General features: G+C 36.4%; 2 protein-coding genes and 1 pseudogene across 3 annotated transcripts; 1 reads left to right on the plus strand and 2 right to left on the minus strand.

Moving 5' to 3' along the window:
* Positions 1–8,698: 8,698 nt before the first annotated feature.
* Positions 8,699–12,329, minus strand: LOC138315427 (uncharacterized; annotated as a pseudogene).
* Positions 12,330–12,483: 154 nt separating this feature from the next.
* LOC138315433 (uncharacterized) lies at positions 12,484–15,386 on the plus strand. 2 transcript variants are annotated; one of them, XM_069256462.1, is made up of 4 exons: positions 12,484–12,518; positions 12,884–12,983; positions 13,617–13,912; positions 14,200–15,386. In XM_069256462.1, exons 2-4 carry the CDS (start codon positions 12,937–12,939, stop codon positions 14,850–14,852), a joined length of 996 nt encoding a protein of 331 aa, XP_069112563.1. In that variant the 5' UTR covers positions 12,484–12,518; positions 12,884–12,936; the 3' UTR covers positions 14,853–15,386. The 2 variants fall into 2 exon arrangements, with proteins under 2 accessions (XP_069112563.1, XP_069112571.1); XM_069256470.1 differs by lacking the exon at positions 12,484–12,518 and having other exon boundaries at positions 12,582–12,983.
* Positions 15,387–17,598: 2,212 nt separating this feature from the next.
* Positions 17,599–21,737, minus strand: LOC138315443 (uncharacterized). Its single transcript, XM_069256484.1, has 3 exons — positions 21,399–21,737; positions 20,154–20,449; positions 17,599–19,203 (listed from the first exon to the last, which is right to left on the minus strand). The coding sequence occupies exons 1-3, from the start codon at positions 21,440–21,442 to the stop codon at positions 18,524–18,526; spliced, it is 1,020 nt and encodes a 339-aa protein (XP_069112585.1). The 5' UTR covers positions 21,443–21,737; the 3' UTR covers positions 17,599–18,523.
* Positions 21,738–22,044: the final 307 nt, after the last annotated feature.

The following is a 22,044-nucleotide window of genomic DNA, read 5'->3' on the forward strand; positions in this document are numbered from 1 at the left end:
TTATGGCGTGCTAAAACATGTTGCAAAGAGCGGCGGAGAAAAATCTGAGGCGTAAGCGGATTTTTTTTCCCAAGTGTTTTTGTTCGGGAACTAGTTGGAGAGGTATCCAAACTTCCAGTAAAAGAAATAAAATAAGTGTTTATTGTCAAGAAAATAACAGAAGATGAGATAGAGAATTTGATACAAAACTTGTATGTGAGTAAATCCCAGGAACATGACAACACACACCCAAGTTTGCTAAAAGAAGTTAAAAAATCTGTTACAAAGCTATGAAATGTTATTTTCAACCTATTCCTAAGCCAAGGACAGGTTCCAAAGGTTTGGAAAGAAGCAAAGATCACTGCTATTTTCAAGAAGGGGGACAAAAAATAACAATATGCTGGTAACTTGATGCTGATGAACTTGATGCAAGATGATGGAAAGATGATTAGGTCAAGAATGATGTTACATTTATTGTACACAGTGCCTCATAGAAGACTATTGGGGACTAGAGGCACGTGGGATATCGGAACGGTCTAGAGAATGGATACTGTCATTTGTAACAGATAGGAAACAGCAGGTATCTGTAAATAATGGACAAACAAATGGAAATCCGTGACGTGACATACCACAGGGTAGCGTACTCTGTCCAACATTATTTGTTCTGTACACAAATGACCCTCCAGATTTAGTGGATTCCAGGGCTAGCTCTTGGTCAAAAATCAGATTCGCCAACTTTCGTGGCGCACCACGAGACGACTCCAAACGTGTTAAAATCTAATGTCACTAAATTAGAAACTGTCTCTCAGACGGTCTGAATATTTTTTTTATGTTAAACAGTAACTAGGTTCATGTACTTATAATGTCTTGCAATGAAACACAATACCAAAGATCAGTTCAATAAATAATTCATTCAACATTATCACATCATATTCAAAAAACTAAAATAAGTACTAAACAGGCACTACATACCCTGATACTAAAATGTCTCTCTGAGCATCTATTACAGTATATATGAAACACATTGCTCATTAAGCATTCACCAATGTTCTCACAATATAATACTGTCCTTTTCTAACTAATATCCAATCACTGAATTGAAGTGTCTCTGAAGATCTTTTACAACTAAATATGAAAGTTTTGGAACACAATGTTCATAGTCACACAATATACATAATTAAATACTGTCGTAATATATCATATTTCTGAACAAATAAACCACATTAATCACAGGCTGTCAATCACAATGATCACAGAAAATCCTCAAAACACAGTCACTCTGAACACCATCAATCAGTAGTGGGGCATCAGGATCCTCCTCTGCTTGGCAGAGGCCCACTTCTGGAAGGCAGCATCTAGGTCAATGTCTCCACTGTGGATCGGGATCCTAATCAAGTTCTCCAGAGTCTTAGGGCTACGGCTGTTTCTAAGACTGGTCTTGATGAGGTTCTGTCTGCCGAATCCCCTCTCACAATTCATAGTAGAGACCGGTTCAACAAGGAGTCGCTCAGCAGCCGCAGCCAACAAAGGAAATGTATCCTTACACCTAATTGCCAAATTAGCTAAATCCCTCTGACTACCAAAACACTCACTATTTGATTTTATCTGAACCTTAGCAAAAGCCCTGAAACCTGAGACCTGCTGTCTACGCTCTAGATCTGACCCTAACCCACACCTACTGACATAAGCTGCTACATCCTCTACTACATCCTCAGATAAACCTGGCAAACACCAACTTGGAGTGAACAACATGTAACACTGGACAGAGTAGCTGCATCCCCCTCCTCCATGAACCTATCCTTCAGATTTACTACTACATGTATGTATACCTTATCTACAAATAACTCGCACTAACTGTCTCTGCCCTCATAGCACTTCCATCCCTAATAGTATGACCTTTGTACTCTAACGTAAACAACCCTGTATCATCTACAACTGGCTCAGATGTTTTAAAAATGTTTTAATGTTTTCAGAAAGACACTAAACTGTACAGCGACACCACAGAAAATATTATAGGCAAAAAGATCTGGATATTCTCCAAAATTGGTCAGAAATATGGCTGCTTAAGTTTCATCCTGATAAGTGTAACACTATGAGGATAGGAAATGATCCTACAAATTCAAATCTTCTTTTGTATAGGGAGTCAGACGGAATAGGAAAGGGAACTTGTTTGAAATTAGAAGAGGAAGAAAAGTATTTGGGGGTCATTGAGGACAATAAGTTGAATTTTAGACAACATATCCAGACAGCTGTGAACAAGGCGAATAGAATCCTAGGGGCAATAAGTAGAAATACACATACATTTGTACTTCAAATGAGTGTGGCGCGGGTGTAAAGTACCAAATAAGTAATATAAGACAAAGTAAGCTATTTATTCATTTTACTCACACATATAGCCACATTATCTGATATTAGTACTAACATGATTGAAAAAAATGAAGTACAATCATGAATGGTAGAATAGTTGCTAGAATGGCAAAAGGCGACTAAACTTAGGATATCATATGTTCTCTCCTTCTACTTTTACATCTTTGGTCCTTTGGTCTTGAGGTTCTGGGTTATGTCCTTTAGTTGTTTTATTGACGTCCAAACAGTCGCACTGCTGTATACAGAGACGTGTTCAGGACGGTGGTGCTCGCATAACGAAGTGTAATAAAATTATGTTTTTGTTGGTGTCAGAAGTTGGATGTGGGTTTGATGGTTCCTTATGGCTCGTGAGGTTCATGTCGATGTTGTGATGAGTTGAATGATGATTGAGGCGTTGTCTTCTTTTCATGGTTTTTATTTGATTCCATATGCATAATCAGTATATCGGGTAAAGCACTGTATAGCCCTATACATCCTGACGGGAATTACAATAAAATTTCACCGTCTACTAAAATACATGTTCATAAAATTATTCCCAAGCTTCCGAGTGTTGGTGTCTGTAGAGTTGTCCTGTGGTGTGTGTGTGAAGTGTCTGGAGTGTCTGTTGTGTCTTGTGTGTCTTTTGTGAAATTTAAAGAATATCCCGAGTGTCTTATATATTCGATGTCAGGAAGCAGGATTGGCGTTAAGAAATAACTTCCTAGATATGAAAAAAACTTCCTATAGACGATGTTCCTGAATCAACTGCCTGAAGAAACATAATGTATGTGCAGATGTGTAATGACCATGACTTAACCGAAAATAAATTTTCATAACTGTAGCCCGGTAACTCTACATTAGCCATATTTAGGGAATTTTTAAATACGTCTTTATTTGGATAACAGCGCCAGAACAAGTGCATGAGAGACCAATAAATCGAATGCGCGCCCGAGCATTCGCTACTGTGCAGGATGACAAATTTAAATTTCTTGTCACGCGAGCGTTCGCCATCCTTAACATGCCTCAGGTGTAAGCTTATGTGTGAATGACAATATTGTGGGAGGCTGCAGTATAATCGTGCCATGTCTCTTTGTAATGGTGGAAACTGTAGTTGCTAATTTTATGGTGCATATGGTGGTATCTCACTCATGCATACAAACAGTAACACCAAACAGCATACATTATACGCAGACTAATTAAAAATTCTGATGTATCTAACTCTGTTCCTCCTCTGCGGAGTCCGACTGGAATTATTGAAATTGATGACTACACAAAGGCAAATGTTTTAAACGACTACTTATATCAATATCCAATATTAATGATGGGGGGGGAGGGGGAGCGGGGGCGGAAGTTCCTATCGTTGAACCTAGAACTGACTCTATAATCTCTGACGTACCAGTTACCGTTACCGTAAATGACATTATTGGCATCCTCATATCATTAAAAAGTGGGAAAGCAGTAGGACACGATTCAATTAGTCACATTATGCTAAAAACACTGCAAGTGCAGTAGCCTACCCTCTTTCTATCTTTCTATTATTTTTCGAACCTCATTGGAGACTGGATTCTTTCCTACACAATGGAAACGTGCATTAGTTATGCCTTTATTAAAAAAAGGTGACAAACAAGTTCCTTCAAACTATAGACCCATTTCATTATTATGTACCACTGGTAAAGTGTTTGAAAGACTAGATGCAAAATATTTACATAATTACTAGTAAGATAATTCGCTTATTTATAAATATCAGTCTGGTTTTCAACCTGGCCATTCTACTACTCATCAATTTATAGATTTTTTTTTTCAAAACATATGTGATAATTTGGAAAAAAGACAACCAATCTGTTTAGTGTTCTTTGATATTTCTAAGGCGTTCGACAGAGTGTGACACAGGGGATTGGAAACAAAATTAACTAGCTATGGTATATCGGGAAAAATATTGATATGGTTAGCTGATTAGGTCGCAACAAGTACATGTATGTCTGGGCAATGCTAAATCTAATGTTAAAATTACGAAGGCAGGAGTGCCTCAAGGGTCTGTCCTAGGTCCCCTTTTATTTATTATTTACATTAATGATATCACTGATAATTTAGACAGTCTATCTAAGCTGTTCGCTGATGACACTTCTCTTTTATGCACTGACAAATCCCCACAAGTCATAGAACAAAAAATAAATAGTGATATCTCGAATATCCAGTCTTGGATCAACAAAGCCGATATTTACACTATTGAAAACAATATCAATTCCATAATTAAGGTCAATATTCGAAATGAAGACAGCTTGTGTTTTTACTGGCTTTGTTGATAGTCACCGACATCTCGGAGTGAATATTGATTCCGAGTGTAATTGGGGCAGACATATAGACCATATCAGTAAAACTGTCATGAATCAATTAGGAGTTCTTCGGACATTAAAATCTATTCTCTCTAGTCAAACGTTAAGCAAAATTTATAGAACTTTTATTCTTCCTATATTGGAATATTGTTGTGAGTGGTGGGACGGGTGTACGGTCGCTGAAGCTTAAATCTTAGTAAAATTACAATTAGAGGCAAGTCGCATTGTTACAGGATTACCATCGTTCTCAAGCAGAAACTCTATTTATTGTGAAACTGGGTGGGAGCCCTTGTCTACCAGAAACATCAGAAAACTCAAACTCTTTTATAAAATACATCATGATCTAACACCAACCTATATACAAGCACTCCTTCCTTCTATAGTTGCTGATAACACCCAACACTTCTTCGTAATGCAGAATATTACACACTTCCTAATAATAGACTTGAATCTTCAAATATTTCTTTTTCCCGGCTACCATTTGTTTAGATGACCAAATAACAACAATTCAGAGGTTGTATCACTTATTTCGTCGTATAACAGTAAAACGTACTTCGTTCGGTGGTTTCACTACGCGACGTGTTGATGAAATGTTGAGAGATTTTTTTCTACACACACTCTCCGATTATTTGAATGTTTGCAACAATGACACAAAATTCAGCAGAAATGTAAACATGGGTATATTTGGTAATGATGTCCGACGTCTATAGGTCAGTTCTTGGTACATTAGACCCATTGAGTTCGGAAGCTTACCGTCTGGTTTCTCCCGAAGCGCATTGTTTTTCTGCATGGCAGACATTTTGTCTGTTCGTGGGGTCGCCACTTCAAACCACGTGATTCCCGACAGTGGAAATCTATAAAAGTGGTTGTTTCTGCTCCTGCCTAGCGCTCAACATTAAGGGAGTGTGGGACGACTGGTTCGCCAACTGTCATTATAATGTGTCTGGGTGGGGTGTGTTGCTTGCTTTCTTCGGCAACATGCTTTAGTGATATAGTACTATAAAAAGGGCAAGAGTTCCTATGTACAGGGAGATTAAACATGAACATACCGCAATATCCCAAAACACAGACCGCTCACTTCATACACATACATGGAAGGCCGCCGTTACATGAATCTGGCTGTGAATTAATCAAACCAACAACCATTTAATAAGTTTTCTAACTTCGCATTATCGGCTTCCATTCGTTTTTAGTCGTGTTCAGTTTGTTTAGGGATTCCCAATAGGACGCTGGTATTTCCTCGTTCCTTATCATTTCACACACGATCACGTCCGTATTTGTATGTGATTCTGTGATTGCATCTTTTATAGCGGCTTTAATCTCAGTTTTATATTTCATTTTTCTCAATATTTCCAGGAAATGTCTGTAGTTCATATTCATCAATTATTTCTCGATGTCTTTCTTAATATATCTTCATTATCGTTAATATACTCCCCCCCCCCCCCCCCAGTCACTCTTGCAATGTGAACAACTGCAGTCTCCCAAAACACGCACCTCACACAACAACCACGCAATACACTGCATACACGGGAGGCCATCTTTACATGACCATAGCTGATAATAGGACGTTGATCAAACAAACAAACAAACAACTGGAACCACATCGGGTTTGATTTCGATAAGATGTCGTATTTACGTGTCAACATTTAGGCATCCAACGCAGACATTGCCTTCAAATCGATCACATTTCATCATTTTCATTTTGTTTTTTACCTATTGTTTTCAGCATAACCTACAGTAATTAAGGAATATATGTTTATTTTGTTGAGGTTATGAGGGTTATATTTACAGTTTTTCAAGTAAATGAATATTATTAATTCCCGCGGAAGTTGCATTTTTTGAATAAAATACACATATTTTTTTTTCTCTTCACGTCATCGTTAACGAATTCGATTGAACAGCTGATTGGAATCGAGTCATTCATATGTTCCCGCCAAAAGCAGGGCCATGATCCCACGTTGCTACGCCATCACTATTCACGTGCAATAGAATCGCCGCGCGTGTTGTGCTAACATTATGCACTGATAATACTAGAAAGCATGGTTATTGAGTCCATGTCAGTGCAAACTGTAAATATATATTCCATATCTGCTTACACACTCTAAAGAATTGTGTTGCAACGGAATATCCAGGATTCTTTTAACTTCCGCTTTTGCTTTTTTGTCAATTGACAGATATCTCTTTTTTATTACTCAATACCAGAACACATCAGATGAGATAAACCAAATTCATACCACTTGTGCTAAGTTTTTACCGCATCAAACAACAAATGTTGACATGGTGCGGAGCTCCCTGGAACACAACTGTAACCATCCTATTATTTTTTTGTGTGTTTGCCATTGACCTTCTATAGTTCTGTTGGTGCGATTAAGCTGAAAAATGTCTGATATGAAACTGACATGGTCCTTACGAAGTGGTGTAATTTTTGTCAAGTCAATCCGAAATCCAAAGTGGCCGCCATCTAGGAAACACATTTTTAACTTCTCAAGTTCTACCAGTGTAATTTAGCAAAACTAGCGTGTAATGATCATGACAAGGTCTTAACCACGTGTGGTTTTTTTCAAGTCAATATGAAATCAAAGATGACTGCCACAGCCGCCATTTTGAAAACACATTTTGAACTTGTCATGTTCTTATGGTACGATTTAGCTGAAACTTGCCTGAAATGATCCTGACATGGTTCCGACCAATTACTCTTATTTTTCGGATCGATCCAAAATGGTTGTCACAGACGCCATCATAAGAAAAACACATTTTAAAATTCTTCAATTTCAACGCATAAAATTTGTTTGAATGTAAAGGTTTGTTTTTAAAATTAACATCTTTTTAACAGCCAGGGGCATGTAAGGACTGCCTCCCATGTATGCAGTGTGTTGTGTGTATGGAGAGCATGGTGCGTGTATTGGGAAACTGCGGTATGTTCGTGTATTGTGTTCCTGTATAGTGGAATATTGCCTATAGTGTTATATCACTGAAGCATGCCGCCTAAGACACTGGATAACATATCCAACTCGGCCACATTATACGGATACGGATAAAGCAGTCGTCCAACTCCCTTTATGCTGAGCGCTAAGCAAGATCAGAAAAATACAAATTTTCATAATATGGTGTGTCTCGGCCAGGGGAGAGAACACAGAGCCTTTTCTCACAAAACGAGCGCTCAGCCGAAGACCAAAGTGAGGAAGTGAGGTAGTGTCAAAGGGAGATGTTGGGAGAAAAGGTTTCAGTCGTTTATTCCTAAACACAAGAGGGGCGGGGCCCAATAGGGGAAATAGAGGTAAATCCTTTAAATCGCTACTAGTCATAGAGTTCTACATGGATTGTAACCAAATTTGGCCACAAACATCCTTGGGGGAGGGCGAACAGAACTTGTATAAATTTTGGCTCTGACACCCTGGGGGCAGGAGGGGCGGGGCCCAATAGGGGAAATAGAGGTAAATCCTTTAAATCGCTACTAGTCCTGGAGTTCTGCATGGATTGTAACCAAATTAGCCACAAACATCCTTGGGGGAAGGGGAACAGGACTTGTATAAATTTTTGGCTCTGATCCCCCAGGGGCAGGAGGGGCGGGGCCCAATAGGGAAATAGAGGTAAATCCTTTAAATCGCTACTAGTCATAGAGTTCTACATGGATTGTAACCAAATTTTGGCCACAAACATCCTTGGGGGAAGGGGAACAGAACTTATATAAATTTTGGCTCTGGCCCCCGGGGGCTGGAGGGGTGGGGCCCAATAGGGAAGTAGAGATAAATTCTATAAATCGCTACTTGTCCTAGAGTTTTGCATGGATTGTAACCAAATTTTGGCCACAAACATCCTTGGGGGAAGGGGAACAGAACTTGAATAATTTTGGCTCTGATCCCCCGGGGGCAGGAAGGGCGGGGGCCCAATAGGGGAAATAGAGGTAAATCCTATAAATCACTACTTGTCCTAGAGTTTTACTTGGATTGTGACCAAATTTGGCCATAAACATCCTTGGGGGAAGGGGAACAGAACTTGTATGAATTTTGGCTCTGACCCCCTGGGGGCAGGAGGGGTGGGGCCCAATAGGGGATTTAGAGGTTAATATTAAAATTCCTTCAGAAAAGAAACAATGAACCTGTATTCAGAACATTACTTGGCATTACAAACCAGGTGAGCGATACAGGCCCTCTGGGCCTCTTGTTACTATTTTGGTAGCCACACAGGTTCTTTAGGTCCGTTAGGTTTTCCGTCTTCAAAGTCATAATCTGCTTTGCCGAATAACAACATAGCTTCTTTGGTTCTGGCTATATCCGGCTGTGTGAGTATGGTCAGTTCAGCCTCCTTGGGTGTAGGGATGAATGGTTTAAAGTTACGAACCCCCTGTGATCCCCAGTGAGCTGTGGTCAGAAGTTTGTCGTATGCTTCATTCTTTTTCTTGAGTGCCTCTTCATTTGCCCATTTCGCGGGTGTCATGGACACAAAAACGACAAAGCGCCATCTATCTTTGTTTGTCCTGCCAAAAGTTGGTCTGGCATTGTCGTGTACTGTTCGGGAATCCCAGAGTACCATGCCACCTTTGGGGACTGGCACTTTGGTCCTTACACATCCTCTAGCATCATACCAGGCTTTTTGTTCCTTACTTAATTTAAAGAACTCTCCCCGAAATTTGGACCTTTTTACAGCGGACGGAAATGTCTCCCAGAAAAGTTTATGGTACAAGTGAGAATGTGACATCACCCGGAAGCAGTGGTCTGTTTCTGTGGTTTCTTCGAGGTACACTGCCCCCTGGTAAGCATGTAGACCCTCTCGTCGATAGCCCTGGTCCAGATGTAACCATTCTTTCGCCGGATCAGCGTACTCTCCACTGCCTGTAATAAAGGTTACAGAATTTATAAATTTGTTTAGAACTCCTTTATTGCCATCGTTTATCATTAAGCGTCATGATTTTTGGCCAAATACGGTATGCAAATGACCATCTCATAAGAAATACAGCAAATATTTTCATTTATGCATAAAAAGCGAAAACGAGAATTTTACATAAACAACAAAGTGCATTATAAACATTTTGTCTGTATTGTATGAATCAAAACCGATAACGTGTTGCAAGAATCAATGTATTAGATGCTCGCAAAAGACTTTTACATGAAGAACGGTTTTTGAAAAGAGAACAGTAACTGAAAACGAAAGGAATGTTTCATGATCATAATGAGAAACTTACCCTCTTCCGGTGGCTTAGATATAGCAATGGCATCTGCACTGGATAATAACTTTTCTGTGTTTCCAAACTTTTGCGAAGACTGGCTTAGCCTTGAGGCGAACGTTCCACGACGTAGCAAAGTGTCCAGTTCTGTAGGACTGAATCACTGAATTCCGGCTCGAACATTCCACTCCTAAGTCCTCGAACTTCTGGTACCAAGCTTTGTACTGGGAGATGTATTTATCACATTCCTCGAGAGTTAGGACATTCTGAACGACAGCATACCCCTTCTCTTCTAGCTGTTTCAGTACAGTGTCCCTAAGATTACAACACCGTTAAGTTCAAATGGTTGCTTGCTGTGTCTTACTGAAAATAATAATCAGAATATCGTTCGGTATTGTATGATTGTCATATGACCAATGATATAGTCTTGCAGTTTGTGGGTGTTGTTGTTATTTTATGTTGATGACATGCTTAGATATCGAACAAATGTTAACATGATTTTATAGCACATGAAATGAAGCAACATATTTTTTGATTTGTAAGGTATAAATATATGCTAATAGTTTTGGAAATACAAAACGTATACTCTTTGCTTAATATTATACCTATCACATTGCAGTAGTTATGATCATGTAGTTATGAGTTATTTTCATATTTGTCCTAAATGTTCCTATTTTATTAACCCTGGCTGTTAATTGGATATTAATCCTAATATTTACATTGCCACTGCACAGTACCTATATTTTGCTACTAAGCCAAATGTATGATAATTTCCAGTATATACATTGGAAGTTAGGCTCAGGTGTACTAATATCACAATCAGAGTTCAAAGTTCAAAAGGTCAAGAAAAGACTGGATTTGACGTCAGTATAAGAATTTACTGGAGAATATGACATATTATGAAAATTGATATAAATTGAAAATATATTCTTACAAAAATATTTAAAATGGATTGAAATATCAGTTTCAACAAATTTTATTGCAAATAAGATGCAAAAGGATTTGACATCAGGCAAAGCCTATATCAGCCATCTCCAAACAAATCCGATATGGTACAATTATCAACATATATTTTTAACATTTGATATTACATCTAGAATGAATATTATTATTATTAGTGTTACCTATGACTGTAGGAGAAATCTAAAAAAAAACCTTTTAGAGTCAGATATATATTCTGATCTACATTGCAATAAATATGTATTCTTTTTTCCATCACAATGGTCACAGCCATGTAATAGAGTTTTTGTGTTAAAATGCGAGTGGGAAACATTGAGGGTGTTTATTTTGGTTCTGAGTGTTGATCTTGATTCATTTAATAATAGACATTGATTAAATGGATTGAAATGTTGTAATTATCGCTGGTTATCCCGTTTTATCTAGCATATCTATCATGGTGTGCCAATGCGAACCGTTGGTTATGATAGAACACCTAATGTATGTTACACACCAATGCGTGAAATATAACAACCAGTACTAAATAAACCTAAACCAAACCAACCAAAGCTCACATGGGGAGTGGGACGACTGGTTCGCCCGTTGTCAGTATAATGTGACCGGGTGGGATGTGTTGCTTGGTGTCTTCGGCGGCATGCTTCAGTGATATAGCACTATAAAAAGGGCAATAGTTCCACTATACAAGAAGACACAACATGAATATACCGCAGTCTCCCAAAACACGCACCTCGCACAACATACACACAACACACAGCATACATGGGAGGCCGTCCTTACATGACCATAGCTGTTAATAGGACGTTAATTAATCAAACAAACAAACAAACAAAAATCCTACATTCCTATTTTATGACATACGATGTACTTAAAGTACTCCACCGCTTACAAATGGTATTTTTTCACTATCGAAAACAGCAGCAGACGATTGAATATTTTTCTACAGTTACAAAAGTTACTTACTTTACACCATTACAATCGTTGAAAAGTTTGAGCTTCTAATTTTACTTCAAGTTTATAATATCGAAAATAATTAATTGCATCCCGAAACTATTCCGTTGCACTATATCCTATATGGAATGATGTACTGATTGCGCATGCACCTAAGGCAAAATAAATCATTTTATATTATATTTTGTGTTAACTAGACATATATATACACGATTAAACACCAATTATTGTTCAAATTATGAATACCATTTATGCTCTGTCGGCGGTGGACCATCTTTAACCCATAGTTGACCAATTCATTTATAAAATGAATTGGTCCTGTTACATATTGACACAACATTTCATACATAAACGCTTTACCCTTTTAATGTTTATTTATAAAAAGTTTATTTCTGATCATTGTATATCATAAAATAACACGGATCAATACAGTATATGTAGTACACTATGACTGCTACATACATGTACGTACCCGTCAGCGCTGTCACCAGCTGTACTAGACGGTGAGTCGGAGACAGAAGCCATAGCGACTGGTAAGTACGAGATATCTAAAGGTTATGTGGAATTTCAGGCCAACCCTGTGCTTTATTCCAGGAAGGTCTATCTTTAGATATTACTCCTTTTGTTTGTATATACATATTCCGAAGTGTCAGCACTTCCGTACTTACCTTTGGTGACCTTTAACCTAGTAACGTCACGATTTCACAACACACTGTAAGGATAACATTATAGTATATTTATAGATTATCATAGTTTGTCTAATAAACAGAATAGATATTATCGTGAATAAGGTACAGTGTTTTCACTACTCTTTGAAATAATCGACCATATTACTCAAAACTAACTTTAAGTCGTCTGTGACTACATTCGTATGAACAAGTTTGTACATGCAGTATATGAAGAGTAACATTTAAATCTAGATAGGTGTATAAAGGATAATATTTGTAAAATAGCAGTTCATGTTTAATCGATTTTTAAATACAGTATGTTTAATTGCACATTTTATGTATATATAGATAAAACATGCATATTTAAGGAACAGGAAAAATGGCAGTAATTTCTAAAGATAGAATGCCAGATTCGTGGTGAAATAACAAACTGCCATATATAGAGTTGATATCAAATTGCTCATGTATTTAAACAACACACATTACAGTATACAGACACAACAGTAGATATAGGAGTTATATCCGTCTTCAAAGGCACATTATGGCGACTTGTTCCCAGCTGAACACAACCGCTAATGCCATCGACAGGTAAGGGAATTGGTTTCATTTTAGAAGAGATCTCTGTTAGCTTCAACATGTTTTATTTGCAGACATTTCATTTGAATGTCTATTATTAGTCCATCCTGTTGGACGATACTCGTCGGTTCGATGTTTGATTCTCCATTATCAAAGTATAGTATGGTCTTAAATTACAGATATGATTACACAAAGAAAGTCTTTTACAACAAATAGTTTACTATCGTTATAATGCAACTAGACATATATGCACGTATGATTCCTAATGAATATTTGTTTAGAATTCTCAAAGCAAATCTATATTTTATTTAGTCTATAGTCAATTTACGTACATATCAGTAATGGTTATAATTTGTCAATCTATTATTATAATGACTTGACTGTTGTATTTAAAAAATTAATCGAATAAGTCGATTTATAACCGGTAGTCTGTGTGTTATACTGTGTCTAACGTTATATAGCGGTCAAAATGAACTCATTTTATATCTATATCTGAAAATGTAATACAGTATCTATAAAAGGCAGATTCGATGCATGATACACGATAAAAATGAATATGATTTTGTTTTGTAGATATATATTGCAGTATATATCAGTATGCACTGAACGTATTCGCCCATGAATTATATATTATTGGTATTACAGCGAATCAATTCTGAAAAGTTTAAAAGAAAATGGATACGCTGTAGTTCCTAATGTACTGAGCCATGAGGACTGTGACAGGTACATGGGCCAGTATAAGGCATGGTTACAGAAGTTTGAGGACTCCGGACGGGAGTGTGACAGTAGGAACTCTCTTATCCAGTCCTATAGAACAGGCCACTTCTCTACTACATGGGAGGTCCGACTGAAAACAAAACATATCTTTGAAAAAGTCTGGAATACAGAAAAGTTACTCTCTAGTGCAGACGCTATAGCTATCTCCAAACCACCGGAGCAAGGTAAGTCTCTAGTTAGATAGCATAATTCGAGTCAAGCAAACTTTCTCCTTTGATTTTGTTTTTCTTTATTTTTCACATTTTTCATATTTTTCTCATTGACCTTTATGAGTTTTGCTTTTTTTCGAAAATAAATAAAGATTCATGAATTGGCATAGCTATGAGATTAGAATTTGCTGCAAGGTACAAAACGAATTATAAATCGAATAATCGAACAACCATTCATTCATATATCTATTATTGGTTGATTTGGGAAGAGCCCATGACTTTTCACTAATGATCTGTTTTAGGGAGTAACCTCTTTGATACCCATACGGAATGGCTCCACTTGGACCAGGCTTCGTGTAGAGAAGGCCTCCATGCCTACCAGGGAGGCGTGAATTTGGAGGAGAGTTCGGAAACAGATCATTGCTTCCGTGTCATGGCGGGGTCACATATCTGTCTCTCAGAATTTTATTATAAATTCCCAAACGCCGCTAAAAGTTCAATACGATCCGAGTTTTACAGACTAAATAAAGCACAGAAGGCGTGGTATGATAAAAAGGGTTGTAAACGGACTAAAGTTCCCGTTCCTAAAGGTGGAATGGTATTATGGGATTCACGAACAGTTCACGACAATGTCAAACCCGTTTTCGGTAGACCCAATAAAGACAGATGGCGCTTTGTCGTCTTTGTATCCATGACACCCGCGATCTGGGCAAGACCGGAGGACATGGCGATAAAGAACAAGGCCTATAATGAACTCCTCACTACTACCCATTGGTCATCTCAAGGCTTGAAGAATTTCAAACCTTTCAACCCAAGAGCTGGGGAAGAGGAACTCACCATCCTCGAACAGCCAGATATAGCCAAGACGAAAGAAGCTAAACTATTGTTTGGAAGGGAACAGTATGATTTTGAAGATGGCAAACCTAATGGGCCGAAGGCGCCGGTATGGGTTTGAATACAAAATATTTCATGAATGAACATGATTTAAATTATTTACGGGGGTACAAGATCATAATCTATTTGTTTAAAATATTGCAATCAAGTAACTTTTTCAAACTAATTTCGTTGTGAAAAGTGCACCCTAAGCTGTCGCCATCGGCTATGATTTTTATACCGCAATGGTGAAACAATGTGCCAATAATATCATATGAAGTGTTCAAATGATAGAATGTAGTAATACAAATCATTGTCAATGAGGAGGCCTCCGATGACGTTTCTATACTAATACAGATATTATAAAAATGTACAATTTACTCAATATCAACTTTTATTTGTTTTACTTGTGTTCTACCATAACTATACATTGATTGGGTACTCTCCATTTTGTTTATTATAGTCATTTAACTTATTTTTGTTTGTCATTAAGAATAATGAGCTCGGTGTGTACAAGTACATTGTAAGCTTATGTATATATGCTTTACTGTTCATGTTGCGGTCAAGAATATCAATTTGATTTTATGTTATTGCAATAAAATTACAAAACATAACTGATTATGATTTAAAATGACTTGTTTTTTTCAGTCGTTGTATCGATTAATATAAAATAATGTATAAACAATAAAAGAATTCATGAAGCATGATGACCTGACAGACTTAATCCAATAATATTAACTTTATCGGCTGTTTGTATCACAGGTATGCAATATGACGAAGCTTATCATCAAATGAAATTCGTATTTCCCTTATTGTCCCTATAAGGTGGTAGTCTCACATACACCAAAATTCCCCCGTAGTTCAATATTATAAGACTCTTTCATATGTGGATATTAATATCTACATATGAAAGAGTGTTGCCCTCTCATACCTCGACGTTTCATTGCAATTTTCCCACTATGAATTCCCGCCATTTTGAAATAAATTCGGGGAAAAACACGACTGTAAATTAATTCTCCACACATGAAAATTGCATGATATTTTCAACGCAAATCCTGTTGCTCGTATCTTTTAAAGTAAATCCAACATAGTTTCTGAAAAAAAAATGTTAGAAATGTACCTAGAAAATAGTGATTTTGTTGATGCTGTGACGTCACCAGGCTTAATTGCCTGGGTAGCCATGAGGCGACATGAGTATAATGCCCTAGACCAGCCAGTATTACACATGTAGGTATGACAGAATAAAGTTATCTTAATACTTGTTGTACATTATATCAAGTAAATACACATGTTTATTATGTATGTTGTTATGCATCGTCTGTCAAGAAAAGCTTTCTAAATTGATTTTATAACTTATTTTGTTAACATATTCTGTAAATAAAAAGACACCATTTTTCTGAGGTAAATCCACCTGATAAATCAAAAATCAAAATGTTCTATGATATACATGTGTTTGTATTGTTTAACAGATACAAACCAAGCGTCGATCGAGAGAGAGATTCTGGATTACCTATCTACAGACCCGCTATATATCCCAAGGGCATTAACAAACGTTAAATATATATATATTGCAAATTGGCAACGATTGATCACTCGCTTTTCAATTGCTAATACCTACTTCCAGCATTTTCCCGTTCTTTTCTACGCTTTTATTGTCCTTTGCACGTGCTGCCCGGCAAAAGACGACTAAATTTAGGACGCTGCTCCTTTGCAGACACAGCGATGAGATAGGCGACTAAATTTGCATCCTATACAATTGAGCACTACATATCAATTCCACAACACATTTGACGTCACAAGTGGCACGCTCTCCAGCCACCGCTCATTATGTAGTATTCTGCCGAACAGCATTGCTACTTTTTGGTAGATCCGGCCTTCGGCGGCCACTTGCCGAAGTGTGAATTGCGCTCCGTTGTACTGTTAAATATTTGTCTTCTTTCATTATCTCGTTTTACTGTTCGTGTCATATTATGTAATCGTGTTCGTTTTGTGTGTCTTGATAAAGGGGCAGATCGCCTTGAAAATTTGACATGTTTTTGTCCATACGGTTAGAATTACTTCTTTGTCACATATTTACCATTTGAAGTAATTCGTATCCTACAGACTTACGTTTGATGGGATCCCATGTCATCTGGAAAATCCTGTTGATATTACTTCTTTGACCCTTACTGTTTAACAGATGTTATATATATCAATGTCTGTTCACGAAAACATGCTTCCATTTTCATGGTGAGCTTTGTGGTAATGAGGTAAAACCTACGCTCGTAAATTTTATAAAAATCGTACAAAAATTAAAATAGAATCAAAATTGTGAAGTTCAAATGTTACAGAAATATAATATGATAAAACTTGACATGAATGTCAATTAGTTAGACATGTATTGAAAATAGCACAAATACCATATTATATTATTATTACGAAAGCTTTTATTTAAACAAAGCGACAACTTTTTTTATCCCACTTTACATAGTAAAATGTGATGACATCATTGGAAATTGTAAGTAACGTTTTAATGATCCAGTTTTAACTACATGCTTGGACAACGTTGCAAAGGGCTTTAAATCCATCACATTACAAACGGGCGTTGAAAGGCATTTACAATATAAAATTACCGCATATTATGCATACATTTGTTATTGCACAACCAGACGATCGGTAAGGTATATCACGGGTATGTTATTAACTGACCAGGCTTCGACAAAATGTAGTGTTAGAAAGCAAATCCCGGAACTCAACAACTGATTCTCTTCTCACGTTATATTTTGTGGTATTGAGAAATGAAATGTTTAATTACTGCAATCTAGAAAGAAAACAGAAGACAGAAGATGCATACAAACAAATTTACTTAGTAGAACAAGTAGAAATGAAATGTTATTTTCGCCTTTACTGGCGAAAACTGTAAGTTGTCAGAAACGTAACATTATCAGGAAACAATAAAAACAAGAAATAATATCAAATCTTGAACAAATATTAGAACAAATACAATAATATAAATGATATGGCACATTTCGTTTAATTTTCATGTTCTGTCACAATAGGTAACATTTAATTGTAGGAAGTTAAAATAATATGTGTCGTGTTTTTTATACTCACCAATCAAGAAGAGTGTGTTATTCACTGTCAAAACATATCAACATTTTGAGAATTTACAATACTTCCAATGCATAGGTTTACATTTTGATACAAAAGATTTAATTTTGCAAGTACAAATAAGAGCTGAAAATTATTTTTGGCAGTGCTGCTAAAAATCATTATATTTACATATACAGTTCAGTGATGTGAGTACATACATTCAGACCATGAAATAAAGTTGTGGTCTTCAATTTCATTTCACATTTTACAGTGTTATTCGTAATAGGAAAGTGATTTCTGCAGGTATGTTTCCATCTAAACTGAAATATGGCATAAAAAAAATTACAGTGCATAATATATGTTTTGTAGCTAACAATTATAAGGCACCATATATGTTTGTCTGTCCATTTGAATGATTTTCACAGCTTAGTTCATTAAACCTATGGTTTTCAATAGATTACTGAAGAAAAATTAGCAGGTCAAAATGTTCGTCTAGTTACGACACAAATAACCTAATAAGGCAATACAAACCAACCAAAACTAATTGTTGGAAATCCAATGTAGCATAAACAAGGATCCGGGTTTAGTTATCAATTTCAGTATCAAAATAAACTGAATTCTTTATCTTCTTGTGATTGATTTTCACTGAACTAGTAACCGGTACAAACATATACAAATATACTACAAATTTACTTGTTCATTGTAGTCCTGCCATTTTGGCGCCCTTGGACCATTTGATTCGTCATCCTCGAAATCATATTCGTCTACCCCAAATAAAAGTCTGGCTTCTCTTGTTTTAGCAACGTCGGGCTGTGTGAGGATGGTGAATTTTGGATCATCCTTTTCAGGATCATATTCCTTGAATGTCCGCACTCCCTGAGACGACCAGTGGGATGTTGTCATTAGATTCTCATACGCGTTTCTTTTTTTAGCCAAGTCCTCCGGAAATGCCCAAACAGCTGGCGTCATAGAAACAAACACTACAAAGCGCCACCTGTCTTTATTTTTTCTGCCAAATTCTGGCTTTACATTGTCGTGAACCGTTCGGGAATCCCATAACACCATGCCACCTTTCGGAACCGGAACTTTTGTCCGTTTACATCCTCTTTTGTTATACCAGTCCTTCTCAACGTCATTGAGTCTATAGTGTTCTATACGTCGTGACTTCTCGGCAGCATTCGGAAATGTCCGGTAAAATTCCTTGTGGTGGACATGTGACCCTGCCATGACCCGGAAGCAGTGATCTGTGTCAGTGCTTTCCTCTAGGTTGATCCCTCCCTGGAAGGCATGGAGACCCTCCCTGTGACCACCTTGGTCTAGATGCAGCCATTCACGATTAGGGTCGGCGAAGTCGTCACTTCCTGTAACAGAGTCAAAATATATGGAATCAATTTGATAACAGTATACATGGTTTCTTCATAGAAGAATGTTTCTTCATAGAAGATTATGAATAAGTGGTGTAACAAACACGACATCTGGTCATCGTATGTGTATATATCGACTACTGAGGAATTTACTAAAGCTGTTCAAAACCAGCAATGTTCATCCCTGATAAATATTACTAAATAGAAATCAACCGAATAAATTTTGACCTACGGGGTAATTTGAATCTTTATAACTAATTTGTTTCCTATCTATGAAATGATTGTTCATGCCCAAAATCATTAACAGCTTTTCAACATTTTCATTACAACATTAATCAAACGCATTTCGACAATGAAGCTTCTTGAGAAATTTTCAAAATCACAATCTCCCTTAAAATAATTGCTCCAGTTTGCTCTCATCACTACAATGTCTTGAATACACGTCAAGAATTATGTCGAATGTATTACATCCTCGTTTTATTAAAGTTATATGTGCCGTAATTTTCATACTCACTAAACAACAAGAACTTTTAATATGTTATTCACCGTCAAAAGATACCCACATTTTGAGAATAACAATATTTTCAATGCGTAGTGCTGCCAAAACTCGTTATATTTACATTCACAGTGCAGCGAAATGAGTACATAAAAGGGAAAAAAAGTGGTCTACAAGTTCATTTCACATGTTTACAGAGTTATTGCAAAGTGATTTCTGCAGTTACGTCTCCATCTCAATATATGTAATGCATATTTTACAGTCCATAACGTCTATGTGGTAACTAACGTTTGTAACACATCATGTCTGTATTTCTGACCATTTAAATGATTTTCCCAGCTTTATTTAATAACCCTTAAGGTTATTATGATAACTAAAAAAACATACCAAAAAATTCGCCCAGTTACGGCACATATAACTTTAAGATAAAGTGTAACAATAAGTTTTATACCTTCCTCCGGTGGTTTAGATATTGCCACGGCGTCAGCGCTTGAGAGAAGTTTTTCGGTTTTCCATATCTTTGCAAAGACTGGTTTAGCTTTCAGTCGAACCTCCCAGGTTGTTGCGAAATTGCCCGTCCTGTACGATTGTATGATCGAATGTTTGTGAGAGCAGTCAATACCAGCACGGTCAAACTTCTTCATCCATGATTTGTACTGCTGCACATATTCGTCACACTGTTCGGGTGAGATGACGTCCTTCAGAACAGTATACCCTTTCTCCTTCAATTCTTTTACAATCGCTTCTCTGGATAAAACGAATAAAACGAAAATATTTTTTATGATTAAAAGCAGAAGATAGCGCAAGATAAAGAATTGATCACTTAGAATTATTTGTTGAAAAAGATAACATGTATAACATGAAATATTTGTGGATATTTTTTGTTGTGGGTTGGAAGGAGTTTACTATTGTATTCGTCATTCTATAGCTAACACGAAAACACTGAAGTTTCTACCAGACAATGAGTAAAGCTTTCTTGCATATTTCCTTTTAAGTATTAAACATTGCTATTCAATGTTAAAACTGTCATGATTTGTCTTAAAATTTTGAAATATTCCATGCATTGAAAGCATTTTGTGTAATAGCATATTTTCAATAGCTACACGAATACCTTAATGTTAGACTTCGTGGTGTTTTTTTTGCATCTTTGATACAGTTATGAATGTTGAAAAAACACTGAAGAAAACAGCAAAACTCAAATTTTAACATAAAAACTCGGTTATTAAGTGTTATTTCACGAAATAAACATAAAAGTCTAATAAAAAAATCATGTAAAAATATTCGCTCGCTCCGATTTTTTCCGCTTTAAAAATATTTTTAGAATTAAAACAATTTCGCTCGCTCCTATTTCAAAACTCCAAAATCCGAAGAACAAGAAATCAAATTGGAATGGCCTTAATTGATAATATTGCTCCGTTGGCAGGATAATCGCCTGAACGTCGAATTTGGATAATTTTAATGTTTACAGATTTATATAAATAAAATGTAAATGAATATCCACATAAATGCTAGGTATTTATTTATTTTGGCTTTCCAATATCTGAATGCAGAACAAAAATATACACAGAATATGTGATTTTGGCTTTCGGATAATGTAATGCAGAACGAAATCGATGGTATAACTGTCTTTAGGTATATCGTGTTATTATAAACCATCGATATACCTAAAGACAATGTTTAATTGTGATGATCTTACCTGTCAAAAATAGCTGATGTCCCGTCACCTGTAGCAGTGGCCATGATTGTTTACCTTTCGGTTTGAACACACTGATCGACTACCTCTGTATTACACCTATATACAGTGATAGATCGTATATCTATATATATACCCTAGTTCAATGTCCCGCCAGGATGGATTTATTATCAGAACACCCGCTACAAGTATTTCACAACTTCGCTGTAATATCTAGTTTACTTATAGTGTGGTGATATATTATCCAAATACAATGCAATGATAACAATGCAATGATCTTGCACAACACAACTGTCTATATATTTAGAATTGTTTACTGGCAGACTTGCTCAAGTCCTAATTATAACGTTATTTTCAATAGTGACAATATCATCATATACTAGCATTATTAAGTTACCTTATTGGGTAATTATAAAATTACCTTTTTTGGGTAATTATAAAATAACCTTTTTATACTAGCAATTTAAAGACGTTTTTGTGTAATTATAAAGTTTCCTTTTTGTGTAATTTTAAACCCGTCATTTTATGTAATTATGAATTTGCCTTTTTATATAATTATCAAGTTGCCTTTTTATGTAAATGTCCTTTTATAATATTTACATGACTTGTTTAATTTTTTTTTTTTTTGTGATTAAGAGCAATCGTTTGA

Source organism: Argopecten irradians, chromosome 1 (genome assembly GCF_041381155.1).
Source record: "Argopecten irradians isolate NY chromosome 1, Ai_NY, whole genome shotgun sequence".
In the NCBI taxonomy this organism is placed as follows: domain Eukaryota; kingdom Metazoa; phylum Mollusca; class Bivalvia; order Pectinida; family Pectinidae; genus Argopecten; species Argopecten irradians.

What these genes read in the sequence shown, in the direction of transcription:
- LOC138315443 (XM_069256484.1), bottom strand. Translation starts at nt 21,442, where the DNA reads ATGGCCACTGCTACAGGTGACGGGACATCAGCTATTTTTGACAG. An exon ending in ACATCAGCTATTTTTGACAG is followed by an intron (nt 20,450 to 21,398) that starts GTAAGATCATCA and finishes CGTTTTATCCAG; the next exon opens with AGAAGCGATTGTAAAAGAAT. An exon ending in ATCTAAACCACCGGAGGAAG is followed by an intron (nt 19,204 to 20,153) that starts GTATAAAACTTA and finishes ACTCTGTTACAG; the next exon opens with GAAGTGACGACTTCGCCGAC.
- LOC138315433 (XM_069256462.1), top strand. Translation starts at nt 12,937, where the DNA reads ATGGCGACTTGTTCCCAGCTGAACACAACCGCTAATGCCATCGACAG. An exon ending in ACCGCTAATGCCATCGACAG is followed by an intron (nt 12,984 to 13,616) that starts GTAAGGGAATTG and finishes TTGGTATTACAG; the next exon opens with CGAATCAATTCTGAAAAGTT. An exon ending in CTCCAAACCACCGGAGCAAG is followed by an intron (nt 13,913 to 14,199) that starts GTAAGTCTCTAG and finishes GATCTGTTTTAG; the next exon opens with GGAGTAACCTCTTTGATACC.